Here is a 22,764-nt window from a genome sequence, read left to right on the forward strand (position 1 = left end):
CACACAGAAATGCCATTTACCTTCCCGCCGGAGTGGTACCTATTTATTCACTTGCACTTTGACGTCCTTTCGGACTGCTAGGTTGGCAGGAGCAGGGAGTGAGCAATGGGAGCTCACTCCGTCACGGGGATTCGAACCGCCGACCTTCTGATCGGCAAGTCCTAGGCTCTGTGGTTTAACCCACAGCGCCACCCACGTCCCTAGGGGAGGTCAAACTCCCCCCCCCCCCACATGGCATCACTGCATCCCTCCACTAAGTCTCAGGTTTGAGTCCTGTAGTCTCGGAGTCTGGGATGCTGCTCCTGAGCTGGCAACGCTGTCTGTGCTAGAATGTAGCTTAGGGGGCTCCTTTCACACCTTCCAAGGGGGTGCTCTTAGTTTGCATCAGGACTTTGCTCTCACAAGGCAGGGCAAGATTTCATGGGTTTATCTTAAGTGAGGGTATATTTCTGGGAGCTGAATGTGGTCCCCGAGGTGCCTCTGTTTGGTCCTCAAGACTCTCCCCAGGCAACACCCCTCACTAGCCCTGCTTTGCACCTCCTTGTCTGCCTGGAATTATGTCCTTGAACTCTGATGCTTCTCGCTTGCCTGGATCAAAGACAGGGGTGGGTGGGTGTGGAATCATCTAGCCTAGGTAGAAAGGTAGAAAGGTAAACTTTGCATCCCTTGCTCCACCCACTTTTGCCTCTGGCCCCGCCCTCACCTGCATGTGGCACCCCCAGAAGGGAATGTGACCTCTTTTCATTCCATCTTGGAAAAGACACTCCTTCTCTCGCAGGAGATAATGCTAAAATGCCATCCTGGAGGAGGCCTCATCTCCTCTCACACCCAGGAGGCAAGGCCTCTTATCCAAGACACTGCCGGCTCTGTCCAGAAACAGACAGATATTTTTCTCTTCAGACCAATAACTTCTTTACTTGTCCACAATTGGGCAGCTTATCCTATCCTTGCCGACTCCGAAGAAAGCCCAATGGAGCTTCTGCCCGGATAAATCTGTACAGAGGAAGACGGCCTTAATGAAATCAAAGTGCACACGACAAATTGATTTGACATTCCTTCAAGCTGCCGGCAGCCCTCATGTTTTCGTTTAAATAAAAATAAAAATCAAGAAGAAGGAGAAGAGTTTGGATTTGATATCCTGCTTTATCACTACCCGAAGGAGTCTCAAAGCGGCTCACATTCTCCTTTCCCTTCCTCCCCCACAACAAACACTCTCTGAGGTGAGCGGGGCTGAGAGACTTCAGAGAAGTGTGACTGGCCCAAGGTCACCCAGCAGCTGCATGTGGAGGAGCGGGGAATCGAACCCGGTTCCCCAGATTACGAGTGTATCGCTCTTAACCACCACACCACACAAACAGGCAATCAAGACCTATTGGGAAACAGTGGTTTTGGGGGTTAGCTTTATTTAGTGTCTATTACCATGAAAACACCCATTCCATCATCAGCGGCCCCTGTGGTTGCAATTATTTAATTTTCTGATTGGCAAAGCTTGGGTTGGTTGTCTTGCTGCCCGCTTGTTCGGGTAAGTCATCTCCTGGGCAGTGTCTCTCAGGCAGGGCTTTAACCCCCTTCCTTTGTTCGTTTTTCCTGAGGTTCAGGCGAGTGGAGAAATGCATGGGTCTCACTTGTCTGGGCTGACCGGATGGAAGGTGTTTCTTGGTAGGTGGAACAGAGAAAGGGAACTGGGGTGGAATAGGGAGAGGGCAGGGGGTGGAAAGAAGCCCCAAGGTGGGGCAAGGTGAGAGGGTAGGAGAGGGGAAAGAAACACATGCAGGCCCCCCAGGACGTCTCGACCAGACTGAGCAGAATGGCTTGTTTTCAACTTTCAACTCATTGGTAATAGAATTTTTCCATTTCCAGGCGGACTGGTTCTAACTGGACGGCTCCTCCGGGCCATGGAGGGGTCGGGGAGAGGCCCCCTCCTCCCGCCAATCCGCGCCCATGTCTAGCGGGGTCTTCCGGACATCTGGTGCTGCAAGGCTGCCCTTTGTAGTGGGCCGGCTGGACGCCACGGCTTCGGCCAAAAGCGGGCTCCGGGGATTGGCTTCCATGGAGCCTGGGCGACACGAAGCCAAGAGCTCAGGGGTGCTGACCCCTTTGGGTTTCCCTTCCAGCGACCGGGGCCAGCCTGAAGCAGGAGCCTCTGCCGAGGCCGCCCTCCTGGCGGCAGGCTCCCTGGAGCTGGGGCGGCTGGGGGATGGGATTTTGGGGCTCCTGTTTTCTTTCATGCGGACATCCATGGAACCAGGCTGGCGTGAGACCGGGATTTCGCTGGTGGCTGGAGGTCTGGGTTCCTTGGGCTCCATCTGCTGGGCTTCCGGCGAGTCGTCTTTCATGCGGACGTCAATGCAACCGGGCTGGCGGGAGAGGGGGCCCTTGGGGGTGGCGGACCCTCTGGCTGCGGCGTCTTCCTGAGCAGGCATCTTCCCCACCGAGCCGGGACGCTCCGAGGCTTTTCTTGACGATGGGCCGCCTTTGACGGGTTTGCAAACGCGTGGTGGAGGGTCGCTTGGCTGTGGGGATTTGGGAGGGAGAGAATAGGGGGGTTGCCCATCACTGCATAAATCACTAATAAATAAATCTAATAAAATAATTAAACACATCGTCCTGCAACAGTGAGTTCCATCATTTAAATACACTGGGAGTGAAGCAGTCCCCCTGTCTGTACTGTATCTCCTGCCAATCGGATTCAGTGGAGGATCACTGTTGGTCCATCTATCTCAATATTATCTGCACTGTCTGGCACCTGCTCTTTCAGAAAGAGAGTCTTTCCCCAGCCTTCTGCATAGAAAGAAGATGCTCTACAGCCCTTCCCTAATTCTCCAAAGGCTGCCTGGTTTCCTAAACATTTCTTGTGCCCTCCATCCTCCTTAGCTATCTAAAAAACTTTCCTTATACATTGATCCGGGCAGAGTACAGCGATATACAAACAGAAAAAAAAACCCATTAAAAGCAGTACAGATCAATCATTAAAATGACTGGCAACTCAAGAAAATGTCAAAACAACTGCATAAGTCTGTCAGGATAAAACTGCATCACTCTAGCATTTCCTTTCAACAGTTTTAAGGAACATTTTGCAGTTAACCTTTCTGTGATCTCACAGCTATCAGTATGGCAAGCATGAGATTTGGGTCGCATCCACACCGTATACATTTAAAGCACACTTGGCAAACATTTAAAGCACATGGCTCTCCCCCCAGGGAATCCTGGCAACTCTCGTGTGTTAAGGGTGCTGGGAACGGAAGCACTCTGCGCAGTGAACTACAGTTCCCAGGATTCTTTGGGAGGAGTCATGCCTTGCCAGAAAGAGAGGCCTGTCTATGGCAAGCTTCCCTAACCTCACGTCCTCCAGTTTGTTTGTTGGGACTACAACTCCCATAATGTCTGACGGTTGATTATGCTGCCTGCAGCTGGTAGGAGCACAGGAAGGGGATTTCCACAATGACTCAACTATTGCTCCATCTATCACGGCATTACCAACACTGACTGGCAGCAGCTCACTACCTGGAGATCCTGGGGATTTAACCTGGGAGCAACAGCCCTTCAGCAAAGATACAAACACAGGAAACCACAGCTCAGAATTATCTAAACTGCCTGGCAGCCGCTCTCCAGGAATTCAACTTCTGTTTCATACCCTCCAATATTCCTCCAATGAAAAGAGGGACGTCCTAAGGAAAAGCGGGACATTCCAGGGTCGAAATAGAAATAGGGAAGGCTTCTGTAAATCCAGGACTGTCCCTGGAAAATGGGGACACTTGGTCTGCTGTTTGTTAAGGGTGCCCCCATGCCAGGAACGCCAGCTCTTTGCAGCGTGCAGCCTGTGATTCACATGTGCGTTAAGTGGGCTTCAAATGAATGGTGCAGCAGAGGTGACTTTGGATTCTGCAAAGGCTCCCTGGCCGTCTCGCTTGAAGAAGGAGAAGAAGAGTTTGGATTTGATATCCCGCTTTATCACTACCCGAAGGAGTCTCAAAGCGGCTCACATTCTCCTTTCCCTTCCTCCCCCACAACAAACACTCTGTGAGGTGAGTGGGGCTGAGAGACTTCAGAGAAGTGTGACTGGCCCAAGGTCACCCAGCAGCTGCATGTGGAGGAGCGGGGAATCGAACCCGGTTCCCCAGATTACGAGTGTATCGCTCTTAACCACTACACCACACTGGCATGACTTACAGGTGTGTCCAAAAGGGGGACTCCAAACACCAACCCCTACCCCCCAGCCCAGCCCATTTTACCTTGCCGGTGATTTCTGGGCAAAACCCGTTACAGGCGTTCTTCAAGGCCGTGGACTTGCTGATCCACTCAGTGAGATGGGCGGCTGCGTTCACCGAGCGGGACGTGAGGTTGACTTTAGCCGGGGGTATCTTCAGGGGCATATCCCATGTGCCCATGTAAGTTCCCCAAGGGGAGGCCTATAGGGGGGTGAGGAAGGAGAGGGCTCAAGCACACGTGTGGAACGCAAGGACACAAGCCGAGAGCCCAGCGGCTGGCTCAGGCCAAGAGGCCCATCGGGTCCAGCATCCTATTCTTGCCGTGACCAGCCAGGTGACTACGGGGGAAGCCGCCAAGCAGGACCTGGGCACAAAGGGACCTTCTTTCCCAGCGGAAGAAGAATGGATTTTGAAGTTAATGGACTAGGCAGAGATGGCAAAGTTGACAGCAGAAATAAGAGGTCAAAAAGATGAGAACTTGGTCCAAGAGTTGGAGGTTCTAGTCGGACTATTTGATCAAAAACACTACAGCCAAATTAAATCGCAAGCGGGATTCGAATAACAGGTGAGGGAAGGAGAATAAATGAACGATGGTAAAGTAAGTAGAAAATAAATAGCTATGGCAGCAGATAAAGGAATAACAACAGGAGCATCGCGGACGTACGGATGGGAAGGCAAAATGTAATTACAGTGGTACCTCGGGTTACCTACCCTTCAGGTTACAGACTCTGCTAACCCAGAAATAGTACCTCGGGTTAAGAACTTTGCTTCAGGATGAGAATAGAAATCGTGCTCCGGTGGCACGGCGGCAGCAGGTGGCCCCATTAGCTAAAGTGGTGCTTCAGGTTAAGAACAGTTAAGAACGGACCTCCGGAACGAATTAAGTACTTAACGTGAGGTACCACTGTATGTATTATGTCCAAAGGAATAACGTCAAATTTTGTGTAAAAAACTAATAAAATTATATTTAAAAAATTAAAAAGCGCAACAGCAAATCTCCGACGTTTGTGATTCCCAGAAACTCAGTGGCTCATTGCTGCCTCCCACAGTAGAGGGAGAACATAGCCATTGCAGCTACTAGCTATTGATGGAGTCGAGCATCCTTTTTTCTTAGCAGATGGCCAGCTGCTCCAAACAAGCGGGACTTGAGAGCCACAGCAACTCTGCCCACTTGCCCAGAAACTGGTATTCAGAGGATGAACACTGGCGAGTGAACATCGCCATCACGACTTGTAGCTGTTGATAGCCTTATCCTCCAGGAATTCGCCCAATCCCCTTTTTAAATCCATCTAAGTGGGTAGCTATCACTACCTCTTGTGGGAAAAAATCCCACTGTTTAACCATGCTCTATGTGGCAGGGTGGGATGCGGGTGGCGTTGTGGGTTAAACCACAGAGCCGAGGACTTGCTGATCAGAAGGTCGGCGGTTTGAATCCCCGTGACGGGGTGAGCTCCCGTTGCTCAGTCCCTGCTCCTGCCAACCTAGCAGTTCGAAAGCACGCCAAAGTGCAAGTAGACAAATAGGTACCGCTCCAGCGGGAAGGTAAACGGCGTTTCCGTGTGCTGCTCTGGTTCGCCAGAAGCGGCTTCGTCATGCTGGCCACATGACCCAGAAGCTGTACGCCGGCTCCCTCAGCCAATAAAGCGAGATGAGCGCCGCAACCCCAGAGTCGGCCACGACTGGACCTAATGGTCAGGGGTCCCTTTACCTTTACCTATGTGGCAGGGCTGCAGCGCCCACCATCTCTGCCCATTGGCCCGCCAACTGGGGTTGGCTAGGAGGGCATCCATCCAGGCAAATCAGAGGAATTATCAGGGTTTAAGGAGTGTGGCAAGCAGTCCATAAGGGGCGTGGCCTAGGGAGAGTCCTGAGGGCCACAAAAGTCCTGAAGGGCGACATTCAGCCCCCAGGCCTGATATTTCCCCGTCCCTGGAGCGGAGCCTCACCTTGGAGCGTGGGACTGTCGGAAGCAGGTGTCCTCGGTCATTGGCTATAAACTGTGTGTAACCTTCCCGGGCAGAGGGATGCTGCAGAGAAGATGGGAGAATGAAGGCAGGAGGAAGGCCAAATAGATAAGGAGCAGCACTCTATTTACTAAGGGTTGTATCCAACCAAGTTTCCCTGAGTTGGCAAGGCTCCTTTGACAACAACAAGGAACCGAGCTTTTAATGTCATCAGCCTGTCTTGTGGAACTCTCCGCCACTAGATATTCAGGAGGCACCTGCTGAAAATGTTTCCATTCTGTCAGGCTTATGCAGGCAATTAAGAATACCACTTCCACAATAGTAAACTAATTTTAATTTTTTTATATGGCTTTTATTGTATGGTTTAATGTACAGTTGTTGTGGAACCGCTTTGATATTTTCTGTATGATTTAGCAGTATTTTTTTTTAAAGTTCTACTCAGAGAATTTAACTGAACGTAATGGTCCCATGTTATTCATGTACATTAATTTTATTCTGAGCATGGATTGCATTTATATATAGCCCTTTTTTTCCTTCAATGAACTCAAGGCGGCATACAAGGCTCCCCTCCCCCTCTCCTAATATGCCACAACAACCTTGTGAGGTAGGTTAGGCTGAGGGGCAGGGATTGGCCTAAGGTCACCCAGTGAGTTTCATGGCTGAGAGAGGATTTGAACCCTGGTCTCTTCCAGGCCCTAGCCCGACGCTCTAACCACTGCACCACACCAATTAGTATCACCAATGTTGGATACAACCCACGAGTTATATAAATATGCAGCAGAAGATGATGGTGACAAGAAATGTGCCCTTGATTGGATTTTACTATAATCATTTATTAATTTTTATCGCAATTAATGCCAAAATCGGCTTCTTAGAGGTTAACATGTTATAAAAACCACAGCACAAGCCGTAAAATATATGTGTCCATAACAAAGATACAGTACAATTAAGTAATCCCCTGAAAACATTAAAAGGTCAACCTTCATAATCAAAATATGCAATAAACCGATCAAAGCAAACACAAGAGTTTCCCCAGCACTGGTAAAAGGGTGAGGCTTATTCTGTTGTTAGGAGAGCACCAGACCTCAACCTATGTCCAAAGTCTGCTCATTTCACACTTGCTTCCAGAGGAAACTCACCTCCTTAGCAACTCTGGGAAGGTTCCAGTTCTGCAAATTCTTAGGATTGTACGCATCTTCATACTGCAAAACAAGGGGGGGGTGTATTTGAGATGGGGCAATGAAACCTTAAGGCAGCAGAGCTGAAGATGCGGCAGGTTTAGTGCTGGTCCCAGAATACCGAGCGGTAAAAAATAAGTGTGCGTATGTGGAAGGGAACCTTGTCTTTCACTTTTAAAGAGATCCAGTAAGTTCCTAGTCCTCATGGTCATGAAATGAAATATATGAGCAAAATGGGGCAGAAATGTCATTGGGGGAAAGGGGGTGGGCTGCTGTAGAGCTCATTACCCCTCCCCAGGAAGCAGAATATATTATGCCAAAAGCAGCGCGGGGGGGGGGCGGGGGAGAGAGAGAGAGAAGGGAAGGAGCAGTTGGAAAACAAGGGGAGGGGTTGGCTCATTGCAACCAGGTCTTGCTTGCAGGCTTCCCATGGGGCATTTGGTTGGCCACTGTGAGAAGGTGGTGAGAGGATTTTTCTTCCTGGGGGAGGGAGGGAGGGGAGGTAGGTAGGTTCCCAGATGTGAGGAAGTGGAAAGCTTGTGACTAACAGCCCCTGGAGGAGAGTTTAAAGGGGGCAAGGGGCGGGCGAGCTGCAGAGTCTTCTCCAAAATGAGGAGTGGGGGCAAAGAATTCCTCCATGAGGGCTTTATTGAAGATGGTTGTTTGGGGGACACGTTGAAAGTGGGGAGAGGTTTGCCTCTTCATAGACGTTTTGGAGCAAATAGCAAAGAAGGGCTGCCTCTGAAGTAAGGAGGGAGAATGGAACTCCTCACAGTAGGAAGGAAAGGGAATAATAATCATAGCTGTCAACGTTTCCTTTTTTAAAGGGAAATTTCCTTATTCCGAATAGGATTCCTGGCAAGAAAAGGGAAAAGTTGACAGCTATAATAATAATAATAATAATAATAATAATAATAATAATAATAGGGTTTCCCCAGCCACGCTGGGCGGCTTCCAACAAAATATTAAAATACAATAATTCATCAAATATTAAAAGCTTCCCTAAACAATTTCTCCTTGCCCTGAGCAATCCCACCCTCCCCTCCCCCTTTAATTCAAGCGTCTTATTTTGGAAATATAAGGGGTGGTTTTCCATGGGGGGCAGCCTCTCTTCTCCCCCCCCCCCCTCACCTGGCCAGAACTGTAGTGCGTTGCCATGCTGGCTGCTCTGCGTCTTTTGTTTGGGAAGTATCCTAGCAACGGGGTGTGTGGGCGTGGCTGGAAGGAGAGAAAAAGCGCGCCAGCCAATAGGAAATCAGGCTCATAAGCCACGCCCAATCTCCGCCCTCCTTCCTTTCCTCCGTTTTGGTCATTCAAACCAGAGTTCTAAGCCACGCCTCCCTAGTCTACTTCCCCCCTCCAGCGCCTTTCCTGCGCTGCTGGGATCTACATTAGGAACTAGAAACTTGTGTTAAGCAAACTTTTTCAGCAGGGAGCCGGTCCACTGTCCCTCAGACCTTGTGGGGGGGCTGGACTATATTTTGGGGGGGAAATATGAACGAATTCCTATGCCCCACAAGTAACCCAGAGATGCATTTTAAATAAAAGGACACATTCTACTCATGTAAAAACAGGCTGATTCCCGGACCATCCGCGGGCCGGATTTTGAAGGCGATTGGGCCGGATCCGACCCCCAGGCCTTAGTTTGGCAACCCGTATGTGTTAAGGACTAGAAACTTGTTATTATTTTTTAAGGAAAAAGATTGTCGATATTTTCAGGAAACTGGATATTGCACCTGGCGGCATAATGTGTATTGGAGAAGGACTGCAAGGAGACTAAGGTTCAAATCCCTGCTGAGGCAGACCTTCCCTACAGGATAAAATCCCCCTGGAGCTCTCGTTAGAAGAAATATGGGTTGGTAGTAATAATAATAATAATGCCACATTCTGTATTTATTTTCCTGCATGTCTGTAGAATTTTGGTGCATTTGTAACTCCGGTTCTGGCTTAATCCTGCAAACGCTGCCAGTCATGATTTCTATCAGTAATATCCAAAGCAACACAGTGACCAAGTACAACAATACGATGTCAATATAAATTCTTTATATAATCTATACAGAACATTGAACAGTATGAAATATATTGATACGGAAAGGGGGGGCATGTCTTCTTTACCTTCTTCTTCGCTACAATATATCCATTTATTCCAATTGTCAATGTCAAAAGGGACTAAAATCTATAAAATTCATAGAAAATCAACGTGCCAGTTTGCTCAATTTCTCTAGGACTCCATCACACCTCCCCTGTCCAGCATAATCCCTCAAGCAAGGTGTTAAGACCCTAATCCTGTCAAATCGCTCTGATCAGCCTTTCCTCCAGGCAATGTCAGGTGGCAGACTATGCATATTTGAGACCATTGTTTTCTCATCCCCAGGAAGTGTTTATCTGTGCATATCTCCAGCTCTGCATATTCCCCCCTCCCTCCTCCATATGTTAATCTGTGTAACCCAACCTCCCTTTAATATATTCATGATGTAATCTGTGTAACCAAACCTCTCTTTAATGTATTCATGACGTGTTTTGCACTGTATTCTGGGACATGGAGGGAGTTTCAAAAACTCATGTCACCCCTTTCTCACTGTTCAATCTCGCCTTGAACCTGTTGCGCAATAAACTTGGATCTTCTGCAGTTTGCTCCTGTCTACGGCTGAGCTCATTTTCCTCCGCAGGGACCCACGGACTTAGTCCGATGAGCTGGGTGGCAGAGCAGCCTCGCACCCAGATTTTAGCCGTAACAATATGAAATGCACTCTCCAAAACCAAATAAACAGAAATCTTATAAATCTCTGAAAGTCACAAAGTATACACTCTTAGTGGATTCTCTTTAAAACATAGAACCAAATGAAAGTCCTATGAGTCTCTGAAAGTCTTTGTAGACTATGCAAGTCTCTGAAAGAAGCAGCGGGTCAGATTCTTATCATGATTTCTAAGCAGTCACGATTTCTAAGCAGTCACAAGCAGCCCTCTCTACCAGCCAGGGCTGCCACAGCACCAGGTGAGGTGTGTTTGTCATGGGGGTGTTGTAAATAAAAATTGCCCTTTTCCCTTATGGGGTATCCAAGAGCCCATATAGAGTCCTTACATAGGTTCCCTATTGGTAGGAGAAAATAACAGAGGCCAACCAGAGAATATTGAGAAGCAAAGCAGCTAGTAAGCCTGATATTTATTGATCTGTTGCAACAGGGTGCTCCCCTCACCCGCAGGAGAGAGGAGGAACTCAGAAAAATGGCAGGCAAGGCCTTGTTGTTGTTGTTTAGTTGTTTAGTCGTGTCCGACTCTTCGTGCCCCCTGGACCAGAGCACGCCAGGCACTCCTGTCTTCCACTGCCTCCCACAGTTTGGTCAGACTCATGTTTGTAGCTTCAAGAACGCTGTCTAACCATCTTGTCCTCTGTCGTCCCCTTTTTCTTGTGCCCTCAATCTTTCCCCCAGAAACATCATACATACATCACAGAAGGGGTGTAACCTAAGACCACCCCTCAGATACATCATACCTACATCACAGAAAAGGCAGTCTAAAACAGAACATTTGAATGTTGTTTTTCTCCTATTGTTGTTTATCTCCTGTCTGGCAGGTTACTTGATTGGATTTCCTGGGTAGCCTGGCTAGTCACACCCTATTCAAACACAGACATACCCTTAAGACAGGATTTGTGAGGAAAGAGACAATGGGACCAATTTTGACTTTGCAGAGAAAACATTTGCTTAGTTTAGGAATCAAAATGGCTTCAGGTTGGTCTTCCTGTGCTGATCTATGTACGTGCGGTTATGAACATTACCATATATCTAAGACCTCAAAATTCCTATCACAGGGGATACGCAGAAACGACAAAGAAATGCGTCTCCTGAGCATGGGCAGAGTAGTCACTTCTTGCTACTGAATAACCACATCCAGGCAGGACAGGGAAATACCAATACCTGAAGCGCTGGAGTGCTGCTGCCAGTCAGTGTAGCCAATACTAGGTGGGCCAATAGTCTCTGATACACTATAAAGCAGCATCTTCTGTTCCTGTTTATGTCCGATCACTACTCAAAATCAGAACTGGAAACTCACTTTAATGTTAGAAGAAGGGCCGTAACTCAGTGACAGAGAAGCTGCACTTCCTGTGGGGGGCCTTGGGTTCAAATCTCCAGTGTCACCGCCAGGTAGGGCTGGGCCAGGCCTGATGAGCTGCTGCCAATCCGTGCAGACAGTACTAGCTTAGATGAAGCAATGGCTTCTGACGTGCTATAAGGCAGCTTCCTTTGTGCCTAACCAGGCTTTCCTGGAGGTCACCTAGCCCAGCTGACGCTCCAAAAGCCTGCGGTCACTACATCGCATCTTAATTTCATTATTGCATTTAATTAATCACTGCCTGCAGTGGCACTGAGAGTCGGATCTGTGCGGTGTAAATCAGCTTCTCCTTTTCCTTCCCCACGTTCCCCAGGGACGCCTGTTGCTGATTTCCCTAATCAGTTTGCGCCATATTTCTTGGAAGCCTCGCTCTCTGAGGAGATGAGCCGGCAACCGTGGCCTCTCTTTCGCAGGGTGAGCCGGGAGCTGTGTGCATTCCCTCCGCCCCAGCGAGCTTCTGCTGCCAATAATTAAATTGCATTTGCATGCACTGAACAAGAGCGACGGATTAATTTACAAGGATAATTAAAGCGGGCCAGACGCGGCCTGTGTTTTTTTTTGTGTGTGTGGGTCCCTCTCCCCCCTCCAGCACCGGCTGCCTGCATTTGATGGGAAGACACGTCAAGCAAACAGGCTTCACTTGCTAATGACTTGGACGGTGAAGCTGCCAGCCTTGCATCTCCTGAGCTGAGAAGCCAGGAGAGGCACCTGCAACACCCTGCTTGCTAGACGGGGCCTGGCTCAACACATCCACTAGGAAGAGCCCTGCAGGATCAGGCCCATGGCCCATCTAGTCCAGCATCCTGTTCATCCTGCAGCCAAAACCCACAAGCAGGGTTTGTTAGAATTCCTGCTCCGTGATTGCAGTCATGGGATTGTTGTCTTTCACATGACGGTGTTATGTTTTGACTCCACAGAGTGGGAAGTGACGGAGACAGGATGTTTGTGTTACTGTGTTCCGTGAAGTGGGACTGTTGTCCATTGTTCTTTTTCTTTTTGCTGTCCAATGCTAGAGTGAGGGAGCCAAGTTGCAGTGCTCCGTGTGTTATGTACTGAGTTGAATAGGATCCAAAATGCAGCAGTCTGATTGGTCCTAGAACAAGAGGATTCAGAATGCAGCAGTCTGATTGGTCCTAGAACAATGCAGCAGTGTGATTGGTCTGCAGGAGCCACCCAATCCAGCTCCAGATGGAAGTGAATCCACAACCTGATTGGCCTACAGGAGAATTCCGGAATTAGCCAATCACGTGCAGCCCATTGTGTAAATAATGTATATAAAGCAGATACTTTGAGGGGACTTTCATTCCTCCTCCCACTATGAGCTGAATAAAGAGCATGAAATCCACTCTCGACTCTGAGTATATTTCACCATGTGTGTTTATATGTAAATAAAGTACATTATCCAAAATGCTGAGTTCTGTCACGCGAACAGCGCAGACTGTGGATCCCTAAGTGTGCCGGTGTTGGTTGGCATCGGTCGCTGTGATGTTCGGGCTGAAGAAAGCTTATGAAACTCCCAAACGATTGACCAAGAGGGAGGGACATGCCAGTTGGGCATGTGTCTCTGCCAGGGTCCTACTCGAGTGTAGGTTGAACTCGAGTTGCCATATTCCAAAAAAGTAAAAACCAGGAAGACCCCCAAATCGCTGAGCTATTTTTTTTAAAGGAAACTGCTGAAATACTTACGTATTTTTTGCACAATCCCCAGAACCACCTTAAGCCACCCAAGCCAGACATATGGCAACTGGACATGACAAGCAAGACCTGAGGGCAAGAGGAACTCTTCCCTCCTGTGTTTTTCAGAAAGGGGGGTTCAGAAGTATTGCTGCCTCAGACCTTGGATGGCAGAGCATCGCCCTCGGGGACAGAAGCCATCAATAGCCCTCTCCTCCATGAACTTGTCTAATGCTCTTTTAAAGCCATCCGAGTTGATGACCGCCCCTGTGTCCTGAGGCAGTGAGTTCCATAGTTCTGCTCTGTGCTGCGTGAATTAGGAGTTCTTTTTGTCGCTCAGCTTCACTGGATATCCCCGTGTTCTGGTGTTAGGAAAGAAGGAGAAATGTGTTTCCCTATCCACTTGCTCAATGCCTGGTTTTATAAAGTTATTTAATTATAAATAATTGTTATAACTGAAATCTTAAAAATTATATTATTTAGTGGTTGGAAGGTTACACAGCCTACCTCACAAGGTTGGCAGGAGGTTAAAATCAAGGGGAGGGGAAAACTCAAGATCTACCCACACTGGAAGAGTGGCAGATGCAGCTGATAGACTATATGCAACTGGCGGAGATGACTGGCAGAATCCGAGACCTGGGAGAAGAAAGGATTGAAGAAGATTGGAAGAAATTTAAGATTTATTTACAAAAATATTGTAATTTGATTGAATGTTAAGAAGGATGCTCGATCATAAATAATTGGCCACCACTAAATTAGACTGGAATTTGATGATAAGTGAGATTAAGGAAAAGACAAACCCTTTGGGAAAACTATTAGATTATATTTAAATGAGTGGATATAAGATTGTAAACAAGATGATAATTTGCTTGAAAAAACTTTTCAACAATGTAAGTGGGAGCAGGAGACGTGAGGAAGTCTAAACAAGTTATGAAATTTTGTTATGATATAAGCAATGTTGTTTATTACTTATGTTTTTCTTTCACAAAAAATCTTAATAAATATTTATATTTTTTAAAAAAAATCAAGGGGAGGATCTTTAACACTGCCATGAGTTCCTTGCAAGAAGAGTGAGAATTTTAAAATGTCAAATAAATTAAGCCTCAGCGCCACTTATGCGTGGCGAAGGGAAATACCTGCCTTAGATTAATCAACTTGAAACTTTAGTTGATTAATCTACTGCTGAAAGTTTAAGGGCTGAATGAAAACATGAAAAACAACTGTTGGTGTTTTTTAAAGAGTTTGTTTCACCATTAAAACACACAGACACAATTTTCTAAAACAAGTTATAAATCATTCTACAGAACAGATCATTTTAAGTTTGTTTGTTTTTGAGGGAGGCAGAGAAATTGGCACATGAAGCCACAGAAATTAGGACCAGCACCTCCTCTTCTAAACAGTATCCCCCCCCCCAATAATTTTACTGGTTTTCATGTAAATACAAGAACTACAGTACTAATACAGCATTTTTTTGACAGCAGTGTTTCCTATCAACTGCAGCTGGTATAGCCACCAGCCAGTGATGCCCAGCAGAGAAGAAGAAGGGTGGGTGGCGGGGAGCTACAGAGGTTGCAATCAAATCATCTGGCTAGTTTCCAGCTTTCCTGAACACCAGCAAGGCCAAAGGGAAGGACGCTGAGTTCCTGCAGAGAGAAAGGAGGAAACAGATCTGCGCGGGGAGACGCAGATTTTGCAAGGATTGTTTTCTGAAGCAACGCAACAGTGCCCCCCGGTGGCCACTTGGGGTTATTCCAAGCGTAACATTGACAAGAACAAAAAAAAATCCTTCCAGTAGCACCTTAAAGACCAACTAAGTCAGTTCTTGGTATGAGCTTTCGTGTGCATGCACACTTCTTCAGAAGAAGTGTGCATGCACACGAAAGCTCATACCAAGAACTGACTTAGTTGGTCTTTAAGGTGCTACTGGTATCTGAAGAAGTGTGCATGCACACGAAAGCTCATACCAAGAACTGACTTAGTTGGTCTTTAAGGTGCTACTGGAAGGAATTTTTTTTGTTTTGACTATGGCAGACCAACACGGCTACCTATCTGTAATTGACAAGAACGGATGCGATTTAGGATCCCGCCGGATGATCCTGAATAAACCATAGCCCGTTATTATTTTTAATCATTAAGATGCAAAATCAAGCATGCAACAAAGTCATCACAGAAAACAGGTGCGAAATCTTGAAGCAGAGAGGAAAGGAGAGCAGGGGCAGGAATAAATGCCAGACTTTTGGTGCGATAGAAATTATAGCAAGTCTATAAATACACCATTAACACGGATAACCCTTATTTGCAGGGGGAAATATCTGCACAGATATTATGCTTCCAGAGAACAGAAAGCTGTCGAGCAAGGGAAATCCTTATGAACAAACATTGCTGTATAGATCGCATGGAAAATTTGTCCCGGGAAGCAAATGTTGTTCCGATTGCTCAGGTACTGCTAAGTAAATACCTGTCAAATTATGTTAGCACCACCCACAAGGAAATTCCTTCCGACCCCGTTTCAAATAATTTGCTGGTTGGGACGAGCGTGCTTAAAGCAGGCTGAGTTAATGTGCAGGCAGAGTTGCCTCAAATTTATTTAAAGAAAACCAATAAAAATGAAACTGTGTTCATAATAATTCAGGGCATGGCTGTACATTTCGGGCTCAAAGTTGAAAGGGCAGAAGCAAGGTGATCTTAAAAGGATCTGGATTTATAGGTAAATAGTTTCAAAGGGTCTATGGACCGTCTGCAATCATTATATGCTGGCAATTCCTTTTGCAGCCTTTAAGGGTTTTACAGAAAATATTGTTCTTGCAAACACCCCTTTGCTAAGGAGCACTAATGTTAACGTCAGCACGAATGGTCGCCTTGCACACGTGCGTTTGCAGGATGCTCTCGAGTGAACAAGAAAGGGAAATATTTGCGATCTCTGCTGCCGCGCAGTGACTTAACAGTAGCGGAAGCCCTGATGGGGAAATGGGCGGGAGTATGCAGATTTAGCACCAATGGCCATCAGAGCAACTGGCAGACGGCTGAGAAATGGACAAGATCGACAAAATCCACTATTTTTGAGATTAAACTGTCCATCAAGAGGCTGCTTAGCTGGACAACAGAAGCAGAAACGTTGTCCGAGTGTATTTTGTGGAATTGGAAACGGTGCTGATTCCGAGGGGGCGGTGAGAGCTTTGCAGCACCCGGGTTCCCACCGATAGCTCAAAAGGCATCGGGAAAGGAGTCCTGCTTAATTTTTGTCGATTTTGGTATCGCTTCTCGGCCTTTTGGCTAAGATCAAGTGTAGTATCTGTTCTTATCAGTTTAATATCTGATATGTCCTCTATTTGAGGACTATATATTAAATGGATTTTTGGAATTGGGAGATGGAATAGGGGCTTGCTCCATCCACTCCATGCATCGACCTGGTATTGCAGTACATCCAGGAACGGTGCACCTCCCTCTGGGGGGAATATTACTGGTGCAAAAAAAAGATTGAAATTTTTTGCTTATTTTTGGTCGTCAGAGCTCTGTGCATTCTGTTGGGAGAATTTGCTTGCAAAAATGTGCACGATACTCAAAGACTGCGTACAAAATATCCTGCATCAGCCTGGGATTGGAGTATCTCTGCGGGAGAATATTGTTGCTTCGAAAAGCACATAAACGTGATTGTAATCTCTCTGCAATATTGTTACAAAGGTTGCGCGTCTCCCTCAATCTCTGCCGAGTGGTAGCAAAATTCCAGCGGGCTCCATGCAGCCCCCAGGGTCGTGCTTCCTTTGGGAATTCAAGGCACAGGAGACCCTAGGGTCCTACCCACCCCCAGCCCAGCTCACCTATACACTACAGACAAACCACACTGCTACGAAGCAAGCTCTGGGGCCTCCAATCTCTCGCAAACGCAATGTAAGAGAAGAAAATATCATTATTCCCATCTCTCTCCCTCTCTCCCCTCTCTTTTCCCCCAGTTGCACAATGTCCATTACAATAGTGCCCTATGCCGAATGTAAACGAACTGTGAAAAAGACTCTATGAAATGAATGTGGAGACGCTATATGTACTTTTCCTTTTTTATTACTTGTTTACTTTGTAGCACAAGAAATCATTTAATAAAAATTAATTTGGAAAAATATAGATGATTGTACATATATTTACATCTGGGTCTACTTTGGATACAGTTCACAGCCTTCATACTTCAGGAGAAGCCCATCCTTCACAGTAGCCCAGGCATCTCTGGGCCTCTCCCCCAGCCTCTGAGACATGTTTGGGGACAGCCCCCCAGGGGAGAGACTCCATCAGGAAAGGCCTCCTCCCACCTGCCTTGCTCTCTCCTCTAGTCCAGTGTTTCCCAACCTTGAGTCTCCAGCTGTTTTCGGACTACAGTTTCCATCACCCCTAATCACTGGTCCTGCTAGCTAGGGATTATGGGAGTTATAGTCCAAAAACAGCTGGAGCCCCAAGGCTGGGAAACACTGCTCTAGTCTATGCTTCTCAATGTGTATTGTATTATTTTATGTACTGTGGCTTGCCATTGTTTTATTGATTATAGTTTAGATATTATTTATTGTAACTGTTGAGTGGATTTCTGTTTAATTTTTATATGTTGATATTATTATTTTATATTTTCTAATGATTGTTGAATGTTACTTTTTTGATCTAAGTTGCCTATTTTAAAGCTACGTTTTATTATCACACTTTCGTATTGCATTAGATTGTTATAAGATGTACATTTTTTGTTTCTTCAGCTTGTAAACCGCCTTGAGTATTGTAAGATAGAAAGACGGTATACAAATTAAAAATGACGACGATGCCATCCCAACACTTCACACATCAACTCACAATATCGTTCTTGTCCCCAGGAGTCTTCACAATCTTTAGCCTGATCTCATCGACTTGCTGGAGGAAAAAGACAACGCAAGACTGCACTCAGTGATTGGTTGGTGCTTGTCAGGGACTGGTAGGGTGGAAGGCAGGGAGTTCAACAATAGGTGGCGCCAGAGCCAGTGACAGGCAGAGCCAAATAATTCTAGTTTTGCCTCCATCCTCCTTCTCCCTTCTGTGACAGGAGAACAAAGCTGATATAGGCAGGTGCTGTATCCTACACTAGTGGATTGTTAGAAAGACAGCAGGCAGAGACTGGCTGAGGTTAGTGGACCCCTGATTCAGTTGCCCAAATTATAGATCAGCCCCCAACCACGTTTCAAATCTATCTGGCGAAACAAGATAGATTTCCCACAGGCATTAAAGGTAAAGGTAAAGGGACCCCTGACCATTAGGTCCAGTCGTGGACGACTCTGGGGTTGCGGCGCTCATCTCGCTTTATCGGCCGAGGGAGCCGGCGTACAGCTTCCGGGTCATGTGGCCAGCAGGACTAAGCCACTTCTGGCAAACCAGAGCAGCACACGGAAACACCATTTACCTTCCTGCTGGAGCGGTACCTATTTATCTACTTGCACTTTGACGTGCTTCCAAACTGCTAGGTTGGCAGGAGCTGGGACCGAACAACAGGCGGTCACCCCATCGCGGGGATTCAAACCGCTGACCTTCTGATCGGCAGGTCCTAGGCTCTGTGGCTTAACCCACAGCGTCACCTGCGTCCCTTTTTCCTACAGGCATTACATACCATAAATTCCTTTTTGCGGCATTTCAGTGTTTTATGGGAAACATTTCTCCTGCAAACACGCCTTGGCTCACATGCGCAAACGTCGATGTCAGCACGAATGTTTGGTTTGCACAGCTGTGTTTCCACAGACGGACTTTGAAAGAACAGGAAGCTGTGACAGGAGAACTTTGGGGACTTTCCAGGCCCACAGTTGCGCCACGGGTAAATGGGCAACTTTATGCAGATTGTGCACCAAAGGCCGTCGAGCAACCGGGTAGATGGCTGAGAAATTGGGAAGGTGGGCAGGATCCACAATTCTGGAGAATAAACTGTGCATCAAGGAGGCTGCTTAGCAGAAACGTTGCCAGAACACATTTTGAGGAATTATAAAAGGTGCTCATTCCAAAGGGGCCTGAACATTTGGCAGCATCCGTGTGCTCTCCAACAGCTCAAAATGCATCAAGATTCTGCGCGGGGAGAAACAGATATGCAAAGAATTATTAATTTTTTTCTGAAGCAGCGCAACAGTAACCCTCGGTTGACACTTGGGGTTTTTCCACGCGGACCATTTACAAGAACAGTGACGTTGGAAAACCGAAAACTCAAAACGGAAGCGGGGTTTCCGGTGAGTCAGCGCAGGCGGTGCTCAATAGAAGAGGCTCTTTTACAGTGAAAACCGAAGGATTTCCTCAACGGAGACACAGACAGAACAGTGGTACCTCGGGTTAAGAACTTAATTCGTTCTGGGGGTCCATTCTTAACCTGAAACTGTTCTTAACCTGAGACACCACTTTAGCTAATGGGGCCTCCCGCTGCTGCCGCGCCGCCAGAACACAATTTCTGTTCTCATCCTGAAGCAAAGTTCTTAACCCGAGGTACTATTTCTGGGTTAGCGGAGTCTGTAACCTGAAGCGCCTGTAACCTGAGGTACCACTGTTTTGTGCCTCCGTCGTTTTGGTAAGCAGCTGTTCTACTTGTCTCTGATATATCCTCTTTGACCTGAAATGTTATTGTTTTATGTTGCTCTGATGTTCTCTCTTATTATAATAATATCTGATACACCACATAATGGGAGGCCAGCAGAACCTTGCAAGGGGAAGTCGGAGGGTGCCTGGCTGCCAGGAACAAGGGGAGGCAAGGTCTCCCCCCCCCCCAGATGCCAGCACCCTAACCCTCACCCTAGCCCTAAACTTAGCCCTAACTTTAAACATAAACCTTGTTTAGTCGTTTAGTCGTGTCCGCCTCTTTGTGACCCCCTGGACCAGAGCACGCCAGGCACTCCTGTTTTCCACTGCCTCCCGCAGTTTGATCAAACTCATGCTGGTAGCTTCGAGAACACTGTCCAACCATCTCGTCCTCTGTCGTCTCCTTCTCCTTGTGCCCTCCATCTTTCCCACCATCAGGGTCTTTTCCAGGTCTTTTCTCATGAAGTGGCCAAAGTACTGGAGCCTCAGCTTCAGGATCTGTCCTTCCAGTGAGCCCTCAGGGCTGATTTCCTTCAGAATGGAGAGGTTGGATCTTCTTGCAGTCCATGGGACTCTCAAGAGTCTCTAACCCGCTGGCGGAGGAAGGGGGTGCTGGGGTGCCATCCCTGAGCGGCGGTGCCAGTCGGTGCGCCGCCCGCCCGCGACTCGGACTCCCTCGCTTCCCGCGACCCGTCGGGGGAAGGGGGGTGTGGAGCTGCTGCGCTGCTTTGCCGGTTCCTTCCTCTCCCCTTCCCGCTCGCCTGCCTCCTTCCCGTCCTCTCCCCTGCCTGCCTGCCTGCCTGCCTCCTCCAGCCAGAGCACAGCACAGCCGCTTCCCGCTTCCTCTGGCGGCCGGCAGGAGGCGCGGGAGTCCAGGGCGCCCTTGCCCCGCGCTCCGGGCTGGCCAGGCAGGGGAGAGCAAGGAAGAGGGATCCTGGGTGCGCGCGGGGCCAGCAGCGTAGCGTGGGTTGCCAGCACCGGGGCAAGGCAAGTAATTTGCGCCCCTAACCCCTAACCTGCCGCCGCTGCCAGCTTCTTCTTGCTGCTGCCTGGGCTGCTGCCATGGGACTCTGCTACAGCCTGCGCCCAGGCTCTTCGGCGACTCCGGAGGCAGTGAGCGCGCCCCCTCCCCATGTTGCGCCCGGTGCGGCCGGCCCCCCTGCACCCCCCACGCTACGCCACTGCGCGGGGCTATCCCGCACCCGGGAGGGCACCCTCCAAGCCCCTCGGGAACGTGCCCACCTTGGGCAGCGTGGGCATATGCTCCGCCAGCGCTCTAAACCTGAGCCTTACCCTAAACTTAGCCCTAGCCCCAGCCCTAACTTTAGACATAAACCTTAATCTAACTCTAAGCATTCTTCCTCCTCTTCTTCTTCTTTGGTTATCACTCGTAGTGGTTGTGGGGAGTTTCCCTTCGACAAAGTGTAGAATCATGGCAATGAAAATAATGAATAGAGTTGGGGCAGTAACACAACCCTGTTTAACACCTGGTCCCACTGGGAATGGTTCACTTTGAGAGCCATTGTTATTTGCGATTGTTGCTGTCATCTGATCATGGAGGAGCAGAATGATGTTCAGAAATTTACCTGGGCAGTCAGTTTTCAGAAGGACAGTCCACAGGGCATTATGATTTACAGTGTCGAAAGCCTTAGGTCAATAAATGCTATATACAGGGGTTGGTTTTGCTCTCTGCACCACCGTTGAGCGGTGAAAATCATGTCCCCTGTCCCCCGAGAAGGTCGAAAACCATTTTGGGATTCAGGAAAGGACACCTCAGATATTGTTAAGAGACGGTTTGCTAAGATCCTTGAAAGAATTTTGCCAGCCGCAGTTAATAGAGAGATGCCTTGATAGTTTCCACAATCAGTTCTGTCACCTTTTTTAAAGAGATTGATAATTCTGGCATCCCTAAAGTTTGCTGGGATCTCTTCTCTCTGCCAGATTTTTTTGATGAGCTTGTGAAGTTGTTGTGTAAGTTCAATTCCACCCACTTTGAAGACTTTGGCAGGTATCCCATCAGGTCTACTGGCTTTGTTGTTTTTCATTTGGTTCATAGCTGTACACAACTCTCCCAGATTTGGAGATACTGCAAGCTCATCTCTAATTTGTTTTTGTGGCATTTATGAGAGGACCTCAACAGCTATGGGGGAGTTGTGGTTAAGGAGATGTTGGTAATGTTCTTTCCATCTCAGTGCAATAGCTTCTTTATCTATTGAGGTTGAATCCTGACAAAACAGAAGTACTGTTTTGGGGGGACAGGAGGCGGGCAGGTGTGGAGGATTCCCTGGTCCTGAATGGGGTAACTGTGCCCCTGAAGGACCAGGGGCACAGCCTGGGAGTCATTCTGGACTCACAGCTGTCCATGGAGGCACAGGTCAATTCTGTGTCCAGGGCAGCTGTTTATAAGCTCCATCTGGTACGCAGGCAAAGACCCTACCTGCCCACGGACTGTCTCACCAGAGTGGTGCATGCTCTGGTTATTTCCCGCTTGGACTACTGCAATGCGCTCTACGTGGGGCTACCTTTGAAGGTGACCCGGAAACTACAACTAATCCAGAATACGGCAGCTAGACTGATGACTGGGAGTGGCCTACATTGGCTCCCAGTATGTTTCCGAGCACAATTCAAAGTGTTGGTGCTGACCTTTAAAGCCCTAAACGGCATCGGTTCAGTATACCTGAAGGAGCATCTCTACCCCCATCGTTCTGCCCGGACACTGAGGTCCAGCGCCGAGGGCCTTCTGACAGTTCCCTCACTGCGAGAAGCCAAGTTACAGGGAACCAGGCAGAGGGCCTTCTCGGTAGTGGCACCCGCCCTGTGGAATGCCCTCCCACCAGATGTCGAAGAGAACAACTATCAGACTTTTAGAAGGCATCTGAAGGCAGCTCTGCTTAGGGAAGCTTTTAATGCTTGATGGACTGCTGTATTTTAATATTTTGTTAGAAGCCACTCAGAGTGGCTGGGGAAACCCAGCTAGATGGGCAGGGTATAAATGAATTATTATTATTATTATTATTATTATTATTATTATTATTATTATTATATCACAGTGGTACCTTGGGTTCAGAACTTAATTCG

The 22,764-nt window shown here is 47.8% G+C and overlaps 1 protein-coding gene across 2 annotated transcripts in view; it reads right to left on the reverse strand.

The window, feature by feature from the left end:
• Positions 1–1,383: 1,383 nt before the first annotated feature.
• The window catches only part of CFAP126 (cilia and flagella associated protein 126), a 35,299-nt gene continuing 13,918 nt past the window's right edge, over positions 1,384–22,764 (reverse strand). Inside the window, exons 1-5 of one of the 2 annotated variants that reach the window (XM_083716110.1) lie at positions 8,482–8,568; positions 7,312–7,374; positions 6,155–6,235; positions 4,233–4,409; positions 1,384–2,513 (exon numbers count right to left, since the gene is read on the reverse strand). In XM_083716110.1, the coding sequence (XP_083572236.1) occupies positions 1,872–2,513; positions 4,233–4,409; positions 6,155–6,235; positions 7,312–7,374; positions 8,482–8,508 (990 nt within the window). In that variant the 5' untranslated portion in view covers positions 8,509–8,568 and the 3' untranslated portion in view covers positions 1,384–1,871. Of the gene's footprint in view, positions 2,514–4,232; positions 4,410–6,154; positions 6,236–7,311; positions 7,375–8,481; positions 8,569–22,764 lie in introns of those variants that run through there. The other variant, XM_083716109.1, reaches the window with a different exon arrangement.

Source organism: Podarcis gaigeae (genome assembly GCF_964106915.1).
Source record: "Podarcis gaigeae genome assembly, chromosome: 16".
Lineage (NCBI taxonomy): Eukaryota > Metazoa > Chordata > Lepidosauria > Squamata > Lacertidae > Podarcis > Podarcis gaigeae.